Genomic DNA, 24908 nt, shown 5'->3' on the forward strand with positions numbered 1-24908 from the left:
CACAAAATGGTCATAATTTTACCAGAGTAACCTTATTGTCAGATCATCAAAAAGTTTTTGATGATCTGATAAGATAAAAAAAAAAGAAATAGCATTCCTCTAAAACAAACTGCACCAGGTTACACATTCATTTTGTTCACTTTTTAGCAACTTTATTGAGAAAAAAAAACAAAATAAAACCATAATGAAGAGCTATTAGTTGATCAGTCGTCCCAAATTTGTTTTTGTTTTTTCCTTTTTTAAACGAACTATTCAGTGCAAAGAGGACAGTGTTGAGGAGGACAGATGAACTAAGAGCTCCTGGGACTGAAAAACATCAGGAAACAAAAACAACATGAGAGGTGACGGGCGAGACAGCGACAGGAACAGGAGTAATAAAAGTGGACAGGTCAGGGTCTCCCCCAACTCTCCCATCTGCACACATCACATGTCAGCAGAACATACAACCATCTTTTTTTCTTTTTTTTCTTTTAACTTTTAATTTACATGCATAAAATATATAGATATCTTTTTTTTCCTTATCCTTAACTGCTGATATTATAAGATTAGCAGCTCTTGTTTGCTTTAGAAACAGTCAGTTATGAGCGAGATTTGTTTTAGTTTTTTCTTTCACAGATCAGTTTATCGTTCATGATTCTTTGTTTGTTTGTTTGTTTTTAAGTAGAAAGCTCACGAAATGATAATACTGGAGCACCAACCCAGAGGTTTTTCCACACGGAACAGGTAGGACAACAGGAGAAAGAGCGCCGCAGGATAGGAATTGCACCTCGTGTAGATCCCAGCTGTGGAAGCGTCGGAGTACTTTCTCTTCTTCCTGCGTTTCTTTCTGTTTTTTTGCTGCCGCCGTCTTTTGTAAGATTTCTACATTTTTTGTTTGTTTAAGTTTCCATAAAAAGTGGCTGTGGCCAGATACACATACATGCTTCGTGGATAGCTCAGTTCCGTAGTAGGGCGTCTTCGACAAAAACTGAAGGGGAAAGGGGGGGGGGGGAAAGTGCTGATTGCAAGGTCATCCCCACGTGTTGACTTAAAAATAGCAATTCCATCTTTTTCATCTTGTGTGAGGAAAATGAAAATATAAAGAATATCACATAAGGGAAGTAAATTGGGGTGGGGGGGGGGGGGGGTGAGAGGTAAGGCGGGCCAAAACAAAATGGGCGGGGGCCTGATTAGAACCAGGTATCACATGGCGTACTTCTGAGTCCATTCCCGAGCTATTCTGCTGTACCTGAGAGAGACCAGATGGAGAAAACGCGTTAGCACTGGACAACAAAAACAAAGTGACCATTTGTTGCAAAAGACATGCAAGTAAGACAACTTCAAAGTCTATTTCTTTAGGAGGTGCTCAAAATCACACACACCATAGGTGGTCATGGTCACAATAATTCAACCAATATCAGGGAAAGTATGCATTAAAAATGTAACAACAGAACATTTGTACACAACTTCTAATCTCAAAACTCTAATCCTAAAACTCATCTAAATTACTTCACTCCAAAAAGTGATCATGCTTCATCATGCATGCACACTCAGTCTGGAAGCACTCTTATCACAAAAGTAAGCAGTCCACCTAAATCCTGGCGATAAAGGCTAATACAACTCCGGTTGGTTGAGAACATGATCACCATGATGCCATATAACACAATCATATTAAATAATGTAAACATATAGTTATGCAACTGTAACACATCTGAGTATCTTATGAGTTGTGTGGGCAGTGCGGGCAGTGGCACCTTTCTGCATAAAAATTGTGCACGATCACGATGCTTTGCACATCACACAACTATTCTGTCGATTTCTGAAAGATTGTGATGTATGATGAGGACTGTGACATGGCACAAAGCCAAGTCCAGCTAAATAATTAGCAAAATTAGCAGTTTTCTTCCAGCAGCAATGCGAGGGACTGAGGGACTGCTAATAATTCTGAGCTTCCCAGTAACACTAACTCAGTTTGTACTAGTTGCTGACCAAAAATGCAATGCCTGCATTCTCAAAATGCATCTTATTTTTTTGGCAACGCTTCACAGAAGTGAAACTGTTTTGGGCACTGTTATGGTCATCACCATGGTTTGGCATTCTTAATGCTTCACAACTTCTTAACTTCTTAACCAAATGCTTGGAAGTCACGCTAAAGAAGGACTGATTCTGAAATCACCGCAACATTGCATGCACACAAGCTTCAATCTTAATCCAAGGGCGCCCCTTCTGGGGCGGAAATGGTAGAAAAAACCAAAAGCTTTGCAAGTCATGCACCACCAAACGAGATGATCAGGGTGGGTGGCAAAAAACAGAACACAAGCTTTTACCTAAATCAGTTATATATCCAATGTGCATTATTAAGAATATTTCGCATCTTGTATACTAATGTATACACCTGATATACACCTGTTTTTCAAAAACAGAAGCTTTAGGCCTTCAGTTCATTGTCTGATCATGCTTTAACCACGCATAGTCTTTACCAGATAAATACATACACTCAACACTTCAAACAAAGAATATCTCTGCGTACAGAGTGCGCACGCACAGAAGTGCTTCAGCCAAATGCAGTTAGTGTCGTTTGAGGCCAAGCCTTTGGCAGGACATAGCTTGACCAGGGCTCACCTCAACCCTACAGCATTGCATACTTGTCCGTCCATTCCCTTGCTAGTCTATTATACCTGATAGGTGGAAAGGGGCCCATTATACATGATCATTTTTATATATACTGTAGGTCTAGATGAAGTCAATTATTCATATGTCAACCATTCTGCAGGTAGATTAAGATTCCAGAACATCTCTAAACAGATTCATTGACTTGCAGTTGTCCTCAGTTGTAATTATCTCCAGCTACTCCATCTTGAAGTCAGATGTTTATGCCTTTCTACAACATAACATCTCTCAAAAAGAACAAATACGGTCTGTACAAACTATACTCCTACTAATAATAATACAGGTGTGTTATCATGGTGATTGTACTCACTTTTCGCTATCTGTTTTGTAGATGCGTGCAATCTCTGGCACTAAGGGGTCGTCAGGGTTTGGATCACATAAGAGAGAACAAATGGACAAAAGAACTGCAAAAGAACAAAAACAAGAATACTATTAGGACACAGGACATGCTCATATGGTTACCTGAGATTTTCAACATCTACTTTAATGTTATAGCTTCAGAGCATTTCAAATCATAGCCAATGTTCTGCAAGTGGGCAGCCACATGTATGTTTTGCTACAGACCTTGCACATCAAAAGAGGGGAAATAACTTCCCCAAACGGATAAAAAAATATTTCAACCTTTCGGTCATAGTCTTGCATCTCTTAATTCCCTTCCTCTCATTGTTGTGCCAACAAGTACACAAAACATATTTCCCCTTCAGCACTGGCTACCACAGATGCATCAAGTCGGCTAAACAGTTCAACATTTGACAAAACAATGCATGCTAGTCCTATGTGTGCGTGGTAGGAGTGCCATTACTTAGGCTAGTTATAATAGTTATCAGCGTCACACACGTCTTCAATCAACTGCCATCACACATTCCTTTCCCTGCACTGCCTCCTCCTGTTTTGGAAGATAAACAGCATACTGGTATGACCTACATACCACTGCTGAGTGTAACAGACTATTGAGGTGGTGGAGGGCAAGCCCTATAAATGAACCGGACGGCACAGGCATGCATGTGGCGACTACCCACTGGACAGTGTCAGTAATGGAGGAGTAGCAAGGGTCTGTGTGCTACATTATACAGCACTACGGTCGATGCAGTCAATGCTGTTGCTATGGGTTAGTACGCAAAACATGTCACACGGCACGCAAACAATATCAACAAACACGGAAATGTGTTTTAAAATCTAATTTGCAGCCAAACTTAGTTTGGATCTGATCAGACTCCAAAATACCAGTTTGTAATTTTGAGGTGAAGCTTCTAAAAAATGAATCAATAGGCCTCCCACCTAATTATACAATCTCAATCAAGTTGGACAAACAAACAAATACAATCAGCTTCAGGGCGGTTGTGTAAACATTCATCCCAAGTCACAAATAAGTAACTTAACTTAATTCAGCTTAGCTATTTTTATTTCTATATTACTATATTAGGACTTTTTAAGAAGAGAATAACTACAAACTACAACCACATCCTGTGAGCTGAGTACAGCATGATTTGAAGGAGCTTCTCAGGGCCGGCGGCAGCCATCTTACCTTTAGAGATAGTTAATGCCGGCGACCACTGGGATCTTAAAATATCCAGGCAGATGCTGCCATTACTGTTAATATTGGGGTGATAGATTCTTGTGGTGAACGCAACCTGTCCAGAGAAAATGAAGACATGATGTCAGAAACCGATAAACTGATGAACCGTACAGGGTCACAGACATTTGTGATCAGAACTTGTGATAGCTTGCAGTACTTGCTACTTGTAGCATCTGTGTCACATACAATGTGCGTACAATTTAAATCCACATGTGTTTGCCATGGGACATGGTAGCAAAATAAAGGACACTTACCCTAGGTGGTTTAAAAGGGTAGTCTGTGGGAAAATGAATTGTCAAGAAAAACACACCCCCCTGATATGGACTGTCATTCTGGGGAAAAAACACACACACACGGACAAAACAGGGCTTAAGAACGGGAAATCTACTGCAGCCATAATAAGAAAGACGTAATAAGAAAGCAAATATTGTGTGTGGGTGTACTACTGGTATACTTACTGGCCCCATGATAGTAGCTTGCCAGTGAAACACTGAAAGAGAGATTGAGAGCGAGTTAGCACACGTTGTTGCCGTCTACATGGCATGGACTGAACAAGAGTACATGTTGTCATTGAAGGCATATAGATATGGATATAGGCATACTCCAAAACTTCAGGAAGTTTACTAGTGTCTCCAGAAGTGTCTCTACCAAATAGGCCTACCTTTGATTTACTAGTTTAGCTGTTGCAAATACATCATTCATCACACCTCAATCACTGTGTCTGGAAGAGTATCAATGCCATGCAACATCTTCCAGAAAGATCAATATGTTTTTGCCTCTTCATAGCCACTTACAGCTTCTCTATTTTACTCTGTCAACTACTTATCACTGAAGCATGAAATTAACAAAACTCATGTTTTTCAGCAAGTTTTAGTATTTTTACTCCTAGAGAGCCAGCATACTAGTGCAAATTAGCATCTGTAATAGATCTTTGGTCTGCTAAATGTATATGGTGTAAGTGGATTAGCCAATGCTTTCAAACTTGCACACGCAGCCAACAAACACAAGTTGGCACACAGACACAACATTGATGTGCTGTGTGGATAGTTTGGTAACAAAATTTGCATCATACATAGACCAACACCCACTGGCGACGACATTCTCATCTATGGAGTTGAAACATTTTCTAAACGTTGCCGCCTACTGTACGCGCATCAAACAGCGCCAGTTGGCTTTGTTCTGTTAAAAGTAACAGAGTTCTAAACTTTGGCGTGACTTGATGTGCATCAGACGGCGCTAGTGGGCGTTAGCATATAGGTGGTCACTAGGGCTTACTGTCATCTCCCACTGGTCCAGCTGAACACTGCGCCGGCGGGTCACGGGCCAGGTCATTCAGCTCCTATGCAAAACAGAGGGGAAGGTGAGGTTAGTCTAACGTTATACTAATGCCATCCTAGGCCAATGTAACACTTGTTCCCCAAATGGACACAGACACACACATGTACACACACAAACAAAACACACATAACAGATTAAGAGTTCACTAGGGTCCTCATGTCAAAAGGAATGTGCTACCGTCAATCATCCAAATACACCACTGCCTAGCCTGCTCTCTTCTAAATGTATGAAAACAGGTGGGCCTCTGAAGTGCAACTCTACCCTTCCTCAAAAAGCACTGGCCATCACATGCCTGGACATGACCTATGATTGCACAGAACTAGAGTGTGCGCGTGCTTCACAACATTAGCTTTTGTATCATCCTTATCTATACTACACTACAGAAACAGCCAATCAAGCCTTCAAAGAGACTGTTAAGCTCGGTCTGCCCATAATATTCACTCATCTGAGGATTCTCTGAACCCTGCTCCTGACTGGGCTATTGGCTATGACCTAGATACAATGTGACTATCCACCTTATTCCTGAACCGCACAAGAGCGACGACACTTCGGTTTTCACAAATCTGTTTTTCCCACTTCCGTCTTCAGTTGGATTTGTATATGTATTTTAATCATGTGATGGTAGACGGTGCCTAAGCCATATGAAAGTAAACATATATTTTCTGTCACTCATATATTACATAGAACATCCATACTGGAAGCAAAATTGTCAACATTTCAAAAGAGATACAAGTTGGAGAATATTCTAGCCGCACTAAGTTATCGTGTAAACAAAGTGGATGGAAAATGAGAAGCGGACAGAGGTAGGGCTTAACGAATAATATGAACACTGGATGGTGAAGTGTAATTGGCAGCTAGGCCTATGAACGCCACCATGCTTGTTCTGAGTGTGCGGGTCCGCAACACCATGCCAAGTTCTGCCTGCCATTTCCTCCTCTGGATCCAGGAAGCCAACCGCCGGACAAGTGCACAGCCAGCTATCCAGCGGCCAATATCTGGGTCAGGCCTCTCGACACCTCGTAAACGCCTTTCCAATTTGGACCCCTGTTCTATGTTTGTGTCCGTAATCAAGCTCTAGGAAACTAATCTAAATGCTACCAGCTACTTCAGGCTCCTTGAGGGTTTAATCATAAATGATAAGCCCATCTAGGCTGGGTAAACCCTGCCTGATCTGCCGGCGATTTGGATTTCGCCCTGCAGCTCAGGCTGGAAACCTGCACTCCTCCTGGATCTCCTGCTTCCTGTCCACATCTTCTGGGTCCAATCAGAAACTAGCTTATCCAAAAGGCACACCTGGATCATGATTCTGAGGTCTGATTGGTTAAAGGACTATCCAAAAGCGTACAGAGTCAATTGAACTATGCCCACTGATCACACCTCTTGTGCAATAGAGATCAAGCGCAGACTCCCCAGACTACTGATCAATCTTAAGATTGAGCTTAGCATGGTGATAGCTAGACAAAAGATCAATTCTTCAGTGCATGTTAACTTTACAGGCCTTTTCGTCCAATTCAAAGCACAGGGTGAACGAGGCTCCTTGCTTAGGCCAACAGCCAATAGTTCAGAGATGGTAGTGTTACATAATGCCAGTAGGTAGGCCTTCTCCAGAGCAAAGACCACCAGATGGCCACAACACAGGCATGTGGCAATGAAATTGTTGGTCTCATGCATAAAGTCCACAGTGTGCTTTCTTAAATGTGCACTACACTACAATACACACTGAACTCTGGAATTTGGGACTCATCTAGTCATGAGCTTTATGGTTGGACTTGGATAGTGCAATGAGAGCAATGAAGTTCAAGGTCCTTGACAAAGGCCACATCTGGCACCCAAGCCCCCACCCAATCATCATCGAAAGGTAAAAACACAGGGCACAGGCAAAAGGAAATCAAGAAGCTTCATATGCCAAAGATTACATTTCCATATGCAAATTATGTGTACAATGAAGTGCTATTATGCTGACCTTTCCATGAAAGCAATTCTGTGACTGAACTGAGGGCCGTGTCCAACAGACAACAGAAGGGTCGTTAAAAGTGCACAAGGTTACACTCAACAGAGTGGATGTGAAACTTAAGAGAGTCAGGTGAATTATCCTAGCTGTGTGGAAAGGCACGCCCTGGAAACAAACTACGTCAACAAGTATGTGCACAACTTTCAGCATCCACACCCTGTGCTATCCATCTCCCCTACCATCTAGCCTAGATCTTTTGTGTCCTCACTGTGCCCCTCACACCAGTCCTATCTGGTTAGAGAAGGCCTCCACAGAAAGCAGAGAATGATAGCCAGGCAATCCACTCACCCGTGGTGAACAGAGTGGATGTGAGACTCAGGATGTTCCGGTGAGTTAGCCTAACCTGGCTGTGTGGAAGGACACACCCTGGAAACTACGTCGTCAACAGGGACATGCTTCAGTCAAGTTTCCGCATCAAAAACCCTGTCCCTCTAGTTATTTTTGCCCCTCGAAGTGCCTGTCTCAGCAGCCATATCTCTCTAACAAAGGTTCCCACAGACACGCCTGAAGTTACACAGAAGCCAACAAGTATTTCTGAGAAAATATATCGAGTCACTGAGTGAGAGTGATAAAAAATAAAGACAAGAGGATGAGGGAGACCTCAGAACTGAGATGTTTTCTGCAATCTTCTGTGGTTTGTGCCGGCTTTACGTGAGCCTGACATAGTAGACAGCCAATCTCATTTAACAAAACAAGCCAACCACAGCTCCAGCAAGTATTTCACACAAGGACACAAGCATGAACCTGTATATGGCCTTCTGAACACAGAAGGGTCAAATAAAAGCCTGTTCAACAACGCAAAGGACTGACAACTTTTTCCAAAGAGTTTTTGGTAGCCCTCAGAATCCTTCCCCTTCACAAATAATTAAGGTAAGCTAGTTAGCCTATAGCCTATCTTGTTCCCCCTCCGACTCTTTCATAAGAAGGAAAATAACATCTCTCTAAACCACCCGATTGTAGGCTACCTCCTCAATGCAGATATCCGGTGAGTCAAAACAAACACCAGCATGCTGATAAACAACCCTGTGGCTTAACCCTAATACCCTTGATGTTGACAACATGCTGAATTGTGAGTTTCACATCAATAACAAGGATGGATTATTTGAGTCAGAGCTACATTTGAAAGTATGCAGTAAACCTTTTTTCGACTGAGAAAACAGTCACCTGGTTACCCCTTCTACCAGTGGCCTAGACTGCATCAGAGGCAGCAGTGAAGGAAGAGCACCTATTTTTAAACACACATATTTTAGATTGGGTGGAGGGCAGAACATATGCTAGCTGGGGAAGAGCTTCCACTTGTAGTAACTTTCCTATGGGGAGTCCCTATTCAAAGGGGGCACTTTCTGGAATGGGATACAGACAGCTCATCTTTCTGCCTTTGCCATAACTCCTGTTCCCTGGACACGAAGTTACGAATTTAAACTTAACTATTTCAACTTGAGCGTGACAAATATTAAAAAATCATGCTCTGATATTTCAAAGAGTCAAGTATTAACCCACATTAATACTAAACAACACCAGTCGCCTGATCAATTTGATCATTGAGCCAACAAGTTTAAATCCCTACGGACTACATAACACCAGCCAAACGGAATCGACCATAATCAGCTGTCTGTAACTTACAGTTGTGCATTTTGTTCAGCTACATGAAGTTTATACCCCTGAAATCAAATTAATACAATCAGAACAGGACGGGCCAGAGACAGCTCCCTAATCCCAATTCATGCCAGGGGAGCTGTACCATGAACTGTACAGACAGATAAGGTATCTAAACATTAATAACAACTTTTACAAACGTTAAAGCCGACCTGATGTTAAACCTGTGTAAACATTTCGTACCATATTATTCATATTAAGAATCAAATAAGGGTACATAATGCTAACGCGATTTCGTATGCATTTTACCAAACAGGTCAAGTTTAACGTTAGCTACTGAAGTTCTCGGTTGAAGCACAACCATCTCTCCAATGTTACCAAGCTAACGTAGAAGATCAAGTTAGCAATGAAGTAAGCCATCATAGCTAACGCCAGTCGTTTAACTGTCCACTCAAACGAAATAGTTATTCCGTCGCATAAACTGCCATGGCAATCACTTGTCTGATTCACGTTGACCGTGCTTCTGATTTATCAAAAGCTTGTCATCTCAAGCTACGAATCGAGGAACCACACGGCTAGCAATCAGTTAACGTCAACGTTACCATAAACGTCGAGTTACTCAAACCAATCTATTTTGACATGCTATTAGCAGCTAGTTAGCTAAGACATCTAGCACCATCTCTAGCATGGGTAGCTGTTTTGAACATAACAACCCAATGAAGGCAATAAGCGAGTAGCGAAGATGGTTAACATGGGCTATACAACGCTGCCATTCTAAACAATCTAACAAGCATACGCGGTGTAAACAATAAGTTGATGATAGCTATTTGTGATAGCAGAAAAGCTTGCGAGCTAATGTTAACTCGGCTAAACTCAATTCACACTACGCTGTCTCTGTAAGTGAGCTAAGGTGAACAGTCAGGTAGCATTCTAATGTTACAACCTGTATTTTTGTACCCTCTCTAGTTTGAATAGAGCGGCCACCTGTTAAGATTAATTACCATTTATAAAGGCTAACATAACTTAACGATTTAGCTGGCCCAGACAGACCACAGTGATAAGGCATTCGTTAACTTGCTGTCATTGCCTTCGTTAACAGTACAAGTTATTTATTCTAGCTAGTTGCATATAGTAGCTAACTTGTAAAGTGTTGGCAACCTTAGCTAGCAAAAGATGACAGATCTGTTTAAAAGTCTTACCTTGTGAATTCGTTTCAATGCCATTCTTTATGTCAATTACCAAAGAAGAAGCTCACGTCGCTAAATGCTGCTAGCTTATCAGAGCTAGCTAGCCAGTCGAGTTTTGAGTATATCACACTAAATAACAATCTTCTAGACGCCTTGTCAACGTTAACAAAAGTACAATTAACTTTACTTCAACTCTCCACCCTCTGTTTAGCAGCGGTATAACAAGCTGATTCACTCCGGCACTTCAAAATCAAACCGGGGAAATAAAATGTGGCTAGAAAGCCCTATCCCCAATCCCCAACTCTGGTGTCTATCCTCCACTCTCAATTGACAAAATGTCCGCTTCAGCCGGAACTACACACACCCAGACAACCAGGCCAAACTAATATCAATCCGCCCACCACGTAAAAAGGGCGGTGGTATGCAGTAACTGATTGGTTTACGGTAAAGTATGAATCATAGAGAGGACTACCGAAGGTGTTTCACGAGTATTTCAACAAGGCTACCCATTCAAAGTCCTTAGGCTGAACCCTGATCTGACGAACAATGTTTGAGGAATTCCTGACAGTCCATATTAGGCCGTTTTCATTCATGACTCAGCCTGTGTCATTGCAGTAGCCTAGGATATGAGGAAATTTGTCCCATGGTCGGTTATGCCTATTGCCTATGGTAAGTTTCCATCAATAATATTTTATTTGTGAAGTTTTCATTTTTTTATTTTTATTTATTTATTTTTTTTTTAAAAAGGCAAAAACCTTCAACATCAACCCATCTTGTCATCCTGAGACTGTTGCCCACAATGCCCAGTGACAGCCTATTGTCTTTCAGTAGCCTAGGTTAATCATTTTAAGATTCAAAATTCCCTTTAGGCCTATAATCTCACAATGTAGGACAGATATCTTCTGCTATTATGCTAGCCTACATGTCAACAGAAAAAACATCCTATGACACAAAAGACAGGGCAACTCAGTCCTAGCCTACATCACAAAAATACAATTAAAATAATTTAAACCCTAGGCCTACTACTAAAAAAGAAAAGCACTCCGAGGCCGCAGACCTCCGTCAAGCAAAAACATATCTGCTCCTGGATCCAGACGGTGATCCGGATCACTCCCAAAATTTAATCGTTTCTTCCTTCATTACAGACCTTCCTGTTCATTGAAATCCATCTTGCCAACAAACAGACAGACAAACAAACAAACAAACAAATAGGCCTACAGACAGACAAACAAATCCCAATGAAAACATAAACTCCTTGGCGGAAAAGAAAAGAGGGTAGGCTACAGGGCTTCATGCTCAATGGTCAATTGTCTGCCATTTAACATTTTTTTTTATTTGAGTCAGGGATAAAAGAGCTTTTTAATCTATTCAAATGACAGTGTTGTATTAAAACTCATAACACATGAGTTGGTTTAGATAATCTTGTTGGCATGCTCATAGACTGTTGAAAGTCTGCAGGGACGTATGCTGTCTGACACCTTTTCATGATGTTTGAATGAGATGGTTTGACTTCAGCTCTTTCCAAATCAAGCTTTTATGCTTCATTTAACCACATTGTTTCTCTGAGATGATGAACAGGAGCAAGCCAGGATTATTCCAAGGATTCTGCATGGGGTCCCACAGGGCCTACAATGTGTCAATGACTAACATCATTATATCAGGAATAGATCACTGAATGGGCCTTCAGAGCCCAGGCCCAGGGGCCCATTGGGCTCAGGTGGCCAGTAGTCCAAGCCTCTACAGTAACTTTAGTGGCTACAGTATGTCCCCCACCCCCGATACCAGAATGGGACCCCTCAGTCAAATAGCACAGGTTACCTCAATCTAGCAAGGGTTCTGTCATTTACCCCTGATATCTGAAAGGAGCCCCTCAAATAAATTATTGATGATAATCGGATGAACTGATCGGATAATCGATGACACGGCAGTCAGTTCACAGAAAGAAATGCACGGTCAAGGTCATAAAATGGCCTGATGCAACATCAACTAGTAAGTGCATGTCTTTCTGTGAACCAAGCGATGAGGGGTCCATTATCCCGTTTATTCCACTGTTGCCAATCACGAAAACTGTCTTGTAGAACTACTTCTCTCCACCACATATCAACTAATTTTTCAACTTCAAGGACAAACTGCTGTTACTAGATCTAAATGGATGGACAATCTCTCCCAATGTAAAGCATATCAAAGGATTCTAATGAATTAGCTTTGAAACATTGCTACAGTATTTCACTTAGCCTACTGCCATGCAACTAGCTAAGTCACCTCCATCATACATATTGTTATGTTCTGAACGTCTGTATTTTACATTTTACATTACATTTAAACATCACAACAAGTTTGGTGAATTAATAAGCAAGTGTAATGTGACCTCAAAATTGGAGCTACTTCATAGGTGTGCAAATAACATACGGTAAATGTACATTCTAAACAATGGGATTGGGAAATTCATCCAAGCAGTGGAATAACATGTTACATGTGATTTGTCATGATAGGACCCCTCAGTCATATAGCATGGGTTAGGCCTATAATTCACTCCTGATATCTGATTGGGTGTGCTGTAAATCCTGTTAATATGCACAAAATCAATTCTCAAGGGCCCAGTGGCTCATAATAACCCCTCCATCCATGGTCATAATACATGGGCAGCATGATTGGCTGACCAATCACGCCATTGATCAGACTAAAGAGACTGTTCTCATGCATCTGCCCTAAGAAGGCCCCTGGTGGTGCTTGGCCATGTCTCATATCTCTTCTTCATACTAATGCCTTGGAAGATTTATTGATGGTTCTCTGACCTGGAGCACACATAGCTTGTGTTGCCAATAAAAACAATGCCTGCATATCCTGCGATTTCATGGTGGTGGTATCAGATAGAAGTTTAGTAGTCTTTTACCAGGCTATCTTTGAGAACCTGCTTCATCGTTTCCGCAATAACAAGAGAGGCTTTTTTATTGTCTTGAGAGAATGACATGAGCATAAATCATGACATAACTTCCAAGTTTGTAAAATAAAGGTAAACTGATTAGGGCTCAGCAGAGGCATTCTTATGACCGTTCTATCAGATTACAGGAAGCTGTGTGCATGTCTGATGCTGTTCACTTTGTTTTACACACTTAATGCTGCTTTATTGATTTTCCTCTTCAGCAGATCAAAGTTATCTGGCAAGACATTTTGTAAAACATTTACAGAAATGAAAGTGGTAATGTCAGTTCTAGAAAATGGCACAGACTTCCTCCTCTATTACCGGCAGTGGTATTATTTTGGAGAACCGGGCAGAAAAACACAAAATGATTCCATGGCTGTATATTTTAGAAGCTTGGATCTGTAGGCGTTTACTTTTTTTTAATTTTTTTATTATTGTTTTTTATTATTATCATTAATATTATTATTATTATTATTTTGTTACATTTTTTAAATTATGTGATCTCAAGGACACCTGCTTCTCCTGACCCCATGAGGGGCTCGAGCCCTTTTTGAGTTTTCTGGTTTAGCTTTGGTCAAATGAATATCTTGAAAAAAACATACCTTATCATACAGTACCCTCCAAAAGTGTTGGAACACATGCTAAAGTTTACAATATAAAATCATCTTTTGGAAATTGATCTTAATGCCTTAAATGAAAAAAAAATAGGAAATGTTCAGCCTTTAAGGACATCAATTTTCTTTGTGAATGAATAATGTATTGTAAATAAAATAAATTAAAATAAAATACAGGGGTCATACGTATTGGAACGCCTATGTTAACCCACAGTGTTAAAATTCACATAGAGGCTAGCACATTTTGATTTGTTTTATTTTTTAAATGCCAGTTATTTCATGTATCCAGGACACCCTGGTAAAGTCCCCTTGGCCTTTAGAATTAAAATAACCCCACTCAACACTATACCCTTCATCATGCCAAGAGATTGGCAAGGTTTTATTTCTATTAGTTGGTTTCATTCTCATTGAGCTCAATGCAATTCAAACCAACTAATAGGCTAACTGAAATAAAACCCAACAAAGATGATTTTATTATCAACTTTAGCATGTGTGCCAGTATTTTTGGAGGGCACTGCAGATTCCCTTGCAGCCATCAATTTACATGTTTGAGTCGCTCTTTCAATTTTGATGGTGATTTTGAGTTGTGTTATTTGTTTTCCACTTAGCATTTGTTTACTTTTACAATGAAGGTTAAAGGGTTTTTTTATTTGAGCTATATATTTGAGCACCAGGCTTTGTCTCCCATCACCTGCTGATCTGCATATTCCATCACAACCAGACCTTACAGCTGTCTTCTTCGTTATGCAAATAGTTTCCCCAAGAATACTAAATTGATAATGTGGTTATCTTAAGTTTCTTTATTTTGATAATAACATAAATAGGCCTTAATTGGGAGGAAATTGAAACTTCCATCATTTCATTGATCACTGATCAGTCTTTCAGGCTCCAGGTTTTGAGTGTCGCAGTCTATTGTTAAGATTTACAGAAATGAAAGTAAGTTGTGACCTCTAATGTGAGTCGGACACACACAGTGGCACAGTGGCAGAGTTGCTGCAGTTGCCCTCTCTCTGTGCTGCTGTCAACAGAAACCAGTTTGGGCAGAAACAGTCATGTCACTGGCAATACTTCTAGTGGTAGGACTAATTGTTGGTAAGTTATTGACTTTCATGAAGATTTGTTAAAAGTCTTAAACAGACTGTGTTCATTCCATGTTTATCTGTTTATCATTAACCATTGAGCTGTTGTACTGGCCATATAGTGTCAAGCTGAGCTTTGATGTGTAGACGATTAATCAACTGGAGTTAAACCGTCTTTTTCCAATACGTTTTTTGGATCAAATGTTGAGAAATGTATTAAACTCTGTGCCATATTACCATGATGATTTGTTATGGACTATCCATCTTTACATATATACAATTTCTCATGAACAGGTGTGGTCCAGCAAAGTGAAAGCGAAAGTAATGTCTTTCCCCTAAATGAAGTCAAAGGTAGCACTGTCTTCTCATTTCAATGAAGGACTAATTATTGAGTTTCAGAAATTGTGTTGCTTACCACATTGATAATATGCTGATATAGAATACTATTTCATATCCCCACTTCTAACTTGGCTATAATATAATTGAATGTTGTTTGAGCAATGAATATGATGTGATATGAATTTTGCTTGATATTTTTTACCTCTTTGTTTTTAGCCTGCTTTGCAGTTAAATTTGCTACATCTGCAAATACGCCCTGTCTCACTGAAGGTATAAATATACAACCTATCATCACAGATTATACAGTGTAGGTTAATAGTAATGCAATTAGTAAATATATTATTCCAACAGTTTCACGTGATGGAACAGATTGGTAATTAAATTCTTGATTTAGATCACTAATCAGTATTTGATTTCTATTTTCCATCAGATTGTGAGAGCAAAAAGCTGAAGAATGCCATTGTTCCATGTCTGTTACTGGGATATGATCTTATTTACCAAGACTCTTGTGAGTGGATCTTCATGATATAGGATATATGTCCTACTCACAGGGCTTGCACTGCATTGCCACAACTTTATGGCGTATAGCTCATTATTTCTAGCCTGTAATCCATACAGCAAAAATTCTGGTTTGCCAAATTTTTTTTCACTGTATATATAGGAGAAATAAAGTGTTTTTGTGTCTTTGCACATATTTTGTTCTTCTTCAATCATCATACTAAAATGTAGTTGTGACGTTGGCATCCTGGTCATCATAATCTAAACTCCTGACTACTGTGTACATATGTGAAACGGTTTACAATAAGACACTTCAAAACATGATTGTCGCATTGTTTTTCAGCTTACCAGTTGAAGGGAGATTCCAGTGTCAGACGTAAGTAGGCTACAGTTCATTTCTTTTCTCATTTGCATTCTAAAACTAGTCCAGCAGCATTCTTGAATGCTTGAATGACAATGTGATATCCCTATCTCTCTCTAAAACACAAACACACACACACACACACACACACACACACACACACACACACACACAGGTATGGCTCATTGCGCTGTTGAAAAGTGTGCAGAGGGATTAATAACGAGCCAAGGGACCATGGGATTCCTCTCAGGTGAAAAGCTAAATAAACACAATAAAGCTTATGTTGAGCATTTTGTTTGCTTAGCACTTTTATTGTTAAGGCAAGAAAAATATATTTCAAAAAGAAAGATGAACGTTCTTTTTGTCTTGTTTGTAGGTTTGGGGGATTCTGTCTACTCTTGTCTCATTGCCATGAGCAACTGCGTGAAAACTGAACCCAAATTCAAGCTCAAATCTGAACTTTGATTTATCAGGCCATGGCATCATAGTGTACATTTTGTATTGCTGACCATGTATTCAATTATTTTGTATGACTGCATGACCGGTTTCAAAGGTCTTGTGGTAATCAATGACACTTTGGAGTTTTTCTGTGTTCTTCCTTGCATGTAAAATGATTAGTTGATACTGACATGATTAGAACATATTCACTCAGGTATGCTGGTGTTTAAGAACAATGTCTAATAAAACTATCAGCGAATACAGTATTCATTTATGAAAACCATAACAAAATGCATTTAAGTGAGGTGATACACCGTGCGGTACAGTTTGAGTGATACTGTATTAAATATGAGTGGACACTAGATGGCGCTCTATATCTCCAAATGAACAGAGATTCTGACTGAATGGTTCTATAAATTGAGGCAAACTGGTTGTAAGAAATTAAAGACGTTTCAGTGAGGGTAAAGCACATGACTCGGGTTTCTTTATGTTCTTTCCAGTGAATTTTGTGGGCCTTTTTTTGTGACCATTGGATTCCATCGAGGAAGTATAAGGCAATAATTTGTTTGTTTTATTTGTTTATAAAATATTGTCTTTAATTTGCAAATAAAGATGTATACTAAATAATAGTATGCACAATTAAGACAATAATTAAATCACAGGTGATCACAAAACATTATAATTAAAAATATGTGTCTGTTTACTGACATTACCTCATTTAGTATTTAGTAGTCCCTTTTTGCCAATATAGCATCATTTGAGTCGTCGCTTGAAATCTTCCATGACTTGAGAGCGGCGAGGAAGAGATTTCCAACAATTTCATCAGTGCAGAATTTCTCCAGGCCTCACAGACTGGGTTGTCTCTTGGGCGCTCTCTTGCTGAGCTCACCCACAGGTTGTCAAGGTAGCCTACTGGAGTTGGCATGGCATGGCCGAGGCATTTGGAGGGGAAACAGATTATATGCAATGTTTATGGCATTGGGTGATTTTCTTTGTAGCCATCTTTATTTGAATGCCAAACCTAGAGTTTTTGGTGTCAAAAAGCTTTTTCTGTTTGACTGACCACAGCACCCTGTCCCTGTTAGAATGATGGTGTCTGCCTGGCAAACTCTAACCGCTTTTGGTAGTGATAAAAAATATATTGGCATGGAGATTTCTTAATTATGGATTTGTGACCCCAGTAGATGCAACAAACTCTTTGATGGAAGTTTTGAATTTCTTAAAACTTTCAATGATTGCTTTTCAAATCTAGCATTCTTTTCTACCGATACCATGACAAGCAAGTTGACTCATCTTTGCCATGTTGCAAAGAATTTGAGCCCTGCCATGTGGCAAGGAATTTGAACTAGGCCTATGTGTCAACTGATTTCTAATGAAAAAAAAGACGTTTTGTGCTTACAGTATTTCCAATGTAGATTTTTTTGAGTGATCTAATCTGGTCCCATGGAATTGTTCCAATTTGATGAGCACATTCAGAAGGCTGTCTGAACAGCAATCATTACAGAACACCACTAGATGGAGGCAGAATACTGTCACTTCACATCTGACCAAATTAACAAAGTACAACTTCAAAGTAATCAACATTTTATCACAGAGGGTAAGCACAACAACGAGATTGAAAAGGACAGCATTTCTAAGCCTTTGCATTTCACTTTAGTTCGTATGAATTGCAATGACTAAAAACGGCATGCTGGTAAAAACGAAATATATATAAATTCATTAAATTCATTTGGCGTTACAAAAGCCAAATTGGATTATTCTTTTTTTTTTTTACATTAAAATTCAAATGCTAGGCTATCAGTTGAAATGCATGAAAAGTCGTTGAAAGCATAGGCTAACCGATAGACGCTCAGTCTGTGAATTTAGAGGGATCAACTCATGATTTGCAGACGAACGCGCAAAGTTGAGAGAGTGTTTAAAAGGGCGTTTTAAAATACATTGATCTGAAGGGATCAAATAGCCTATGTTAGCCTATGCTTAACGGAAAGCCATGCAGTCAAATCGTGCGGGCCATGCAGGCACAAAATATCGCCTGAAATAAGATTGTGTATAGATGGGACCAGGCAACACGTGCAAAATGAATGAAACAGACTCAAATATCAAACAGAGTTACTTCATTGATCAATACACAGTTAAGTCAATTTGTTAAGATGCACTTTTTAATGTGTGTGCATATGGAACTGGTGGGCTAGACGCATCATGCATCCGTCTGCCGCCAGAGATCGTAATTTTTTTTCTTGTGTGGAGGTGTAAACCTTTACGCTCATATAGTAAACAGGCCACAAAATCTCCTCGACTTAAAGCTACGGAATGCCATATAGCCATACTGACTCCATGGCGCCAACGAGGTTGTCAGTCAAACCAAGATTTAAGGACCCAAGGTATTTTCACTGTACTGTCTTGATTGACCTCGTTGGTGACACTTGACACGGTGTGTGCCGTTGCTTAGTTAGATGTCTTTCAGGACATACATGTTTGCTGTCATTCCGTTCGATCCTTTGCGCCTCTGGAGTTTTTCCTTTGGTAAAGATGGGTCCGTCTCCATTCCGAAATCTCATCTTGACACTGTAGTCAAATGCAGCATTTAAACGCAACGACTGACCTAGGCTTTACATGTGAGGATTTAATCTGACATGAATGAAATAATAGCAATAATATTAATAATAATAATATTATTATTATTAATAATAATAACAATAAAAAACGGTTGTCCTTTCCACTTGATAGGCTATTCAAATGGAATTTCACTCGGCAATGAAAATTGAAAAGATAGAAATGGTGAAACAGCTTATTAATATTAGCCCTTTATTACAAAATAAATTGCCCGATAGGAGACAAATATGTTGTGACCCGGTAGGCTATAGATAGCATATACATTTTGTGATTTCATTAATCTGTTTTAACATATTTATTTAGGTGCAAATAGATATATTTCAGTAGCTGGCACTCCCTGGGGACCACTTCTGGCTCCAGTTCTTAAGAAAAGTCGTGCTTTATCAATATTTAATCGGGCTGTTTTTTTAAGTTCTTGCCTAATTAGCTGAAATATCACTTTTTTGTGGCACAAGTTAAATATATTTAACACCAGTCGACGATATATAAAATGTAGCCTATCCTCACTGAAGCCTAAGATAGTATTCTAGGCCTATTGCCTGCATTATTTCTTAAATAGTGATACTAATTATAACAATAACAATATTGATGATAATGACGATGATGATGATAATAACAACAACAATAATAATAATTAGTAGGCTAGTAGAATTATAATTATAATAATAATTGGCCTAATACAACGTTCAACAATTTAAAAGAAAACTAACTGGCACTTATTTCCATATTTGTCGAGAATTTAGTTCTCACTTCTTACGGTAGTCATTTAATTTTAGAACATCCTGCGATAGTTGGTGACTTGATGTTTCCCATCCCATGATGGGTTTATGTGTCCCAGACCATATAGCGCTTCGCATTCAGCCTACTTTCATATCAGGTGCATCCCGTGATGTAGCCGTATGAATTCATGCTTACCGACAACCTGTAACTTGACGTGTGTATGAGCGTTACTATAATTAGGCTTTTTCAAATTAGTCGACCATGCTACTCATAAAACACCTGCAATTGCCTTAAAAGACGAGAATGCGCATTTTAACATGAACTCATTCGTAGTTTGTTAAAATCAGAGATTTAAGGTGTGCATGCTCATTAGGGATATTTTGCATGTTCAACAAAGGACTTATCAGACATTGATGGAGAGAATGTCCGGAAATCCTATTGTGCCAAATTCACACATTTTCCACGAAATGTTTTAAAAATCCATAGATGGAAGTCTTGTAATAAGATAAAACAATGAGGCTTTTCCGGCTCTTGCCCATGCGTTCACCAGCGCTGTTGTTTCAGCAGTACAGCATCCTATCGGAAGAATTTTTTGCGGCGAATTTTGAAAATGACGCAATGGATGACTACAGCCAATAGGAACGCAAGACGGGGATTGACATTTAAATGATTTTCCCTTTTTAGGAGAAATCTCCGCCCTCTTCAGGTCTATGCTTTCCCCCCCTGAGAGCACATGAGCCTCCGAACCCGGGAGAAGGTGCGCTCCACTGGGACAGAGGAGGCATAAAGAGACGGGGAGGGAGGGAATGCGATTTCTTGCTACCCAATCCCCCATTTCCCCAGGGAGAGCAAGCCTTCCCTGGTCCATCCCTCCCTCTTGTTTGGTAATCATTTCATTTTACTCCTTTTTGAAGCAGTCGCCTGTTTTATCCCACTTTTCATTTCACAATCCCGTGCGCGTATGTTCTCCTTCTTCTGAGCAAGTTCGGTATCTCCCCTCTTTCTCCCCGCGACGAGAAGCTCTTCTTGATCCCGGCTGATCGCTCTCCTTTGAGATGCTTTTTAGTTCTAACACTTGCCTTCTCTCCACCCTCTTTTAACTAGAGACCGGTTAATCTTGAGCGAACTGAACTTGGTTTGGAATCTAAAATAAAGAGGAACACCCAGAGGGATAACGGCACACGTCTTTGGATAAGGACCGCTATCGCTTTCCCTTGTTACACTTCAGGGAAGGTTTTCCCTTTCAGTTGGGTTTTGTTAATCCAGGTGGCCTTGTTCTGAGAGTGCAAGAGGATTATTCTACGCAAGTTGGTGCTGAGCGACATCCCTGAAGGCTGTTTACATGTTCTCCATCCAGGACAGTCTCCCTCGGGGAGCCTTGACCATGAAAGAGGAACCCCTCACGAGCGGCATGACTCCGGTCCGCTCGTGGATGCAGAGCGCGGGGATACTAGATGCCAACACAGCAGCACAAAGGTAAACATCTTGCTCAGAAACACCGCTGCTCGGTTGACAAAATGAACATAACATGCAAACATCGCAATATGGCGAAAATTGTCCAAGGCTAGTCCAGTGTGGTTACGCATTTAACGGAAGTGCTTTTCGCTTTGGTTGGACTTTACACGAAGTAACGAAATGCGATGTAGACAGTTTGCACCGTTGAAGACTTATGGAAGATAAAGTCATCTTTCCTCATTATAGACTTAAGCATGTTGTGGTAGGCCTATGCATTTTACTGAGAATACACACAAAAACTGCAAAAATAGTTGACGCATTGCGATTTTAAATCTTCATGTCTAAATTAAAGACCAGCTATTTCACGGAGATAAGAAGAAAAGTGTACTCTTGCAAAGGCTTGAAATGTAGGACATTTCTTGTGTCATGACTCATGCCCTCATCGTAAAGTAGCCTATCGCTTAACCTAAATATAAGGTGGGCTATATGATGAATAGTTGACGATTCCTGAGAGTCTGTTTCGTCTAGTATGGAAGAAGTTCCTCGCTTGTGCCTAGGATATTTGGCTTAATTTTATTGTCCAAATATTGACACTGGTTTGCAAATCTCACTGACATCTAAATAGACGAAGCCACATAATAATTCGGCGAGTTTGGCCTTGTTTTAAAAAGCTACTTGTGCATTTTGTTAATACATATTAGCTTTGGCACTCAGGCCCACCATCAAGAAATAGGCTGTAATTGGAAAGACAGAACGTTTTAATTTGAAAGGCGACCTATTTGTATCCCTGACAACAAACACGCAAAGGAAGGGTGCACAGGTGGAAGACAACTAAGTGGAAACCAATGATGCGTGCGAGCAACACGCAGGAATCAGGAGCCCCACTCGAGCGACGTTTGTACTGTAGTTTGGTCCCGTTCCCCAAAACGACAAGAATATTTTACTCTCCCAATACAAGTATAGGGGGTAACGTAATTTAATGATAGGCTGATGTCTGTCTAGTATCAGATGCACCTTTGGGATTTTCTGCGGCCTCGCAAGACTGTTCCTAAAGCGTAAACAAAACCCACACTTCGAAATACACATGCAGGATGCGCACGATTCTTTGCACAATCAAGCCTTCCTTTGAGAACAAAAAAGTTCCACAAGAGCATTCTATAACTTCCTTTGGTGGTTGATGACTCGCAAGGGAAAAGAGTGTGCGTTTTAAAATGTTCAAATAGGCAAAGGTATAGGTTAGGTGACTGTTGCAGGTGATTCGAAAAAGTTGAGTTTGTTTTTGTTTAGAGTTTCTCCTTAGTTTTATTATGCATACTAAGTCCTCATATCAACACAGTAAATAATAGTATATGACATGCTTATCTGTAGTCTGAACGGAGTGATGGCATAAATATGTATAGGCCTATATATTAAAGAGCAATCTACTCATCCCTTTGCCAGGTGTGTCTAAAACACGAATGTTAAATGAGAGTAAACTGATGGGAGTTAAAATTCACCTGAAATGCACGACCCTTACATAGTGTTTTATTTATGGAAAATATATTCGCTAAACGCATCTGTATTTCAAGCAAATGTAAATAATATGATAAGAGAAACGTGGGTGGTTACTGATATATTTTGAGCAAGGGATATCTAATCTATCAGGTAGGCCTACACAAAACCTTTACTGTAGTTAGTATTGTTATTTAAAAGTATTCTTTCAACACAACCTCAAAGGTAGAATAAAATGAAGAAATGAAGAAAGTGCCAAATCTAGTCTTGTGAAACTAAAATATGTTTTTAGCTGTCAGAAATGCTGTGTGTCCGAAGAAAATCAATCTAACAAATCAGATCTACATCAGATTGTTTTTAATGTGACATAAAGGCATATAGGCCTATTATCAAAGTCCACGAAATAGCAGACTGTTATGAAAGTTCAATACGGAGGTCGTCACCCTCGGATGCTTGCGCTGAGGTTTGGAGATGAGGGTATCTTCTTTCAAACCCACGCTACGGCCCGCGCGTTGTGCCTGAGATTATATGCGCGCGTCACACTTGCCATCTTTCGAAAACACTTATTTTATTCCATGATTAGCTGTTTCTGACTTTGCTTTATGAAAGTAATAATAAAAATAAACAAAATATATTTAACCGTTCTATTCCTCCATTTTTCTGCCGCAAATGTGTTTAGATCAGTTGCAAAGTGCATTGATCAGATCAGGGAAATATTCATATTTTGCGCGTAATTATATTTCCAAACACTCACACGGGATTATTGCTCTGCTGTAACGCGTCCACAACTGTTGTGAAAGACATGCCACAGCGAACTACTTAATTGGCCCTAATGCGATCACAGCCGTTCGAGATCCATTGATTGAGATCATTTCAGTGCCTTGACAGATGGCCTCTTTGAGTGCATTTGGATACTGTATATGCTTCGATCAGACTGACGATGAGTGATGTCTGCTCGTCCATCTGAGGATGTACCTCTTGCAGGTGCTTACGCCCATTCAGAAATCGTTCATTGTAGAAAATCAGCGCTTTTGTGTCTTCTATGATCTCGGCATGGGTTCCTTATCGCATCTCTAGCACCGGGAATGATAGCACAGGGAAATCAGATGTATTATTTCACTGTTTGAAAATGTTATGTGTTTTAGAGAAAATATATGCCTCAATGATTTAAATTCTAACAACAATGTGTAGGCCTATTTAAATTCCAAAAACACCGTGGTCACTATTGATTTTATATATCAAAACGACAATAATAATACATTCAGTCCTTATAAAATATATCTTTCATTAGCCCATGTCCTTGTCTCAAACACTTTATTAGGTAAATATCCAATATAGTATACTGTGGTCTATAATGGATATCCATTCTACATTTTTAGTATGATACCATATCAACAAAGTATGGCAGAGCACTTTTAATTTCTATGTCTCCAAAGAGAGTTAACCAAAATGATCATGGCCTGCAGTTTTGTTTGTGTGAGAGCATTATCTGTTTTGATTATTGATGGACACAGAGGAGACCCATACATCAGGCCGGAATAGTCTAGGACCGCGTCTGATTGATGTAGTCTGTCACTCACTGAGGGTGTATTCCCTGAACATGCATTAGAATAAGTCATGAATATGTGGCACAGAGAAGCTGAGACATAGACCTAGGCTTGGAAGAGAGAGCGAGAGAGAGAGAGAGAGAGAGAGAGAGACAGAGAGAGAGAGAGAAAGAGAGAGAGAGAGAGTGAAAGAGAGAAAGAGAGAGAGATGCAACCATGTCCTCTTGAGTTACACCTAGTCTGCGTTGTCACACAAATAGTAATCAATGAATCCACAGCTCTGTACTGCCCTTGTGGATTGGAAGGTGCAAAAGCTGTGGCAGTGATACTGAAGCATGATTTGCCAGATACCCATCGATAATTTCTGAAGGGGTTGCTGTCATTGACTTATTATGCACACATCCTCTATTGTTAACGATGTCTTTCTCTTTCCAGTCCCCTTGTGTGTTTGTACGCTAGGCCTTTTTTTAAAC

At 39.9% G+C, this 24908-nt stretch overlaps 2 protein-coding genes and 1 long non-coding RNA gene across 5 annotated transcripts in view; 2 read left to right on the plus strand and 1 right to left on the minus strand.

Annotated features, from left to right (window-relative positions):
* Window positions 1-453: 453 nt before the first annotated feature.
* Window positions 454-10831, minus strand: LOC134069367 (ubiquitin-conjugating enzyme E2 D2-like). Of its 2 annotated transcripts, XM_062525329.1 has the most exons (8): window positions 10370-10831; window positions 5501-5564; window positions 4684-4715; window positions 4480-4557; window positions 4175-4280; window positions 2960-3053; window positions 2602-2657; window positions 454-1228 (listed from the first exon to the last, which is right to left on the minus strand). In XM_062525329.1, exons 1-7 carry the CDS (start codon window positions 10391-10393, stop codon window positions 2609-2611), a joined length of 447 nt encoding a protein of 148 aa, XP_062381313.1. In that variant the 5' UTR covers window positions 10394-10831; the 3' UTR covers window positions 454-1228; window positions 2602-2608. The 2 variants fall into 2 exon arrangements, with proteins under 2 accessions (XP_062381313.1, XP_062381314.1); XM_062525330.1 differs by lacking the exon at window positions 2602-2657 and having other exon boundaries at window positions 10370-10828.
* Window positions 10832-14853: 4022 nt separating this feature from the next.
* LOC134069368 (uncharacterized) lies at window positions 14854-17075 on the plus strand. Its single transcript, XR_009936813.1, has 7 exons — window positions 14854-14986; window positions 15268-15324; window positions 15529-15582; window positions 15743-15820; window positions 16154-16186; window positions 16347-16421; window positions 16548-17075. It is a non-coding gene; the product is annotated as an uncharacterized LOC134069368 (long non-coding RNA).
* A 3850-nt stretch (window positions 17076-20925) lies between these two features.
* The window catches only part of LOC134069016 (transcription factor COE3-like), a 114139-nt gene continuing 110156 nt past the window's right edge, over window positions 20926-24908 (plus strand). For both annotated transcript variants that reach the window (XM_062524866.1, XM_062524867.1), the window contains exon 1: window positions 20926-21418. In XM_062524866.1, coding sequence (XP_062380850.1) covers window positions 21285-21418 — 134 coding nt within the window. In that variant the 5' untranslated portion in view covers window positions 20926-21284. The remainder of the gene's footprint in view (window positions 21419-24908) is intronic.

Source organism: Sardina pilchardus, chromosome 21 (genome assembly GCF_963854185.1).
Source record: "Sardina pilchardus chromosome 21, fSarPil1.1, whole genome shotgun sequence".
NCBI classification, from domain to species: domain Eukaryota; kingdom Metazoa; phylum Chordata; class Actinopteri; order Clupeiformes; family Clupeidae; genus Sardina; species Sardina pilchardus.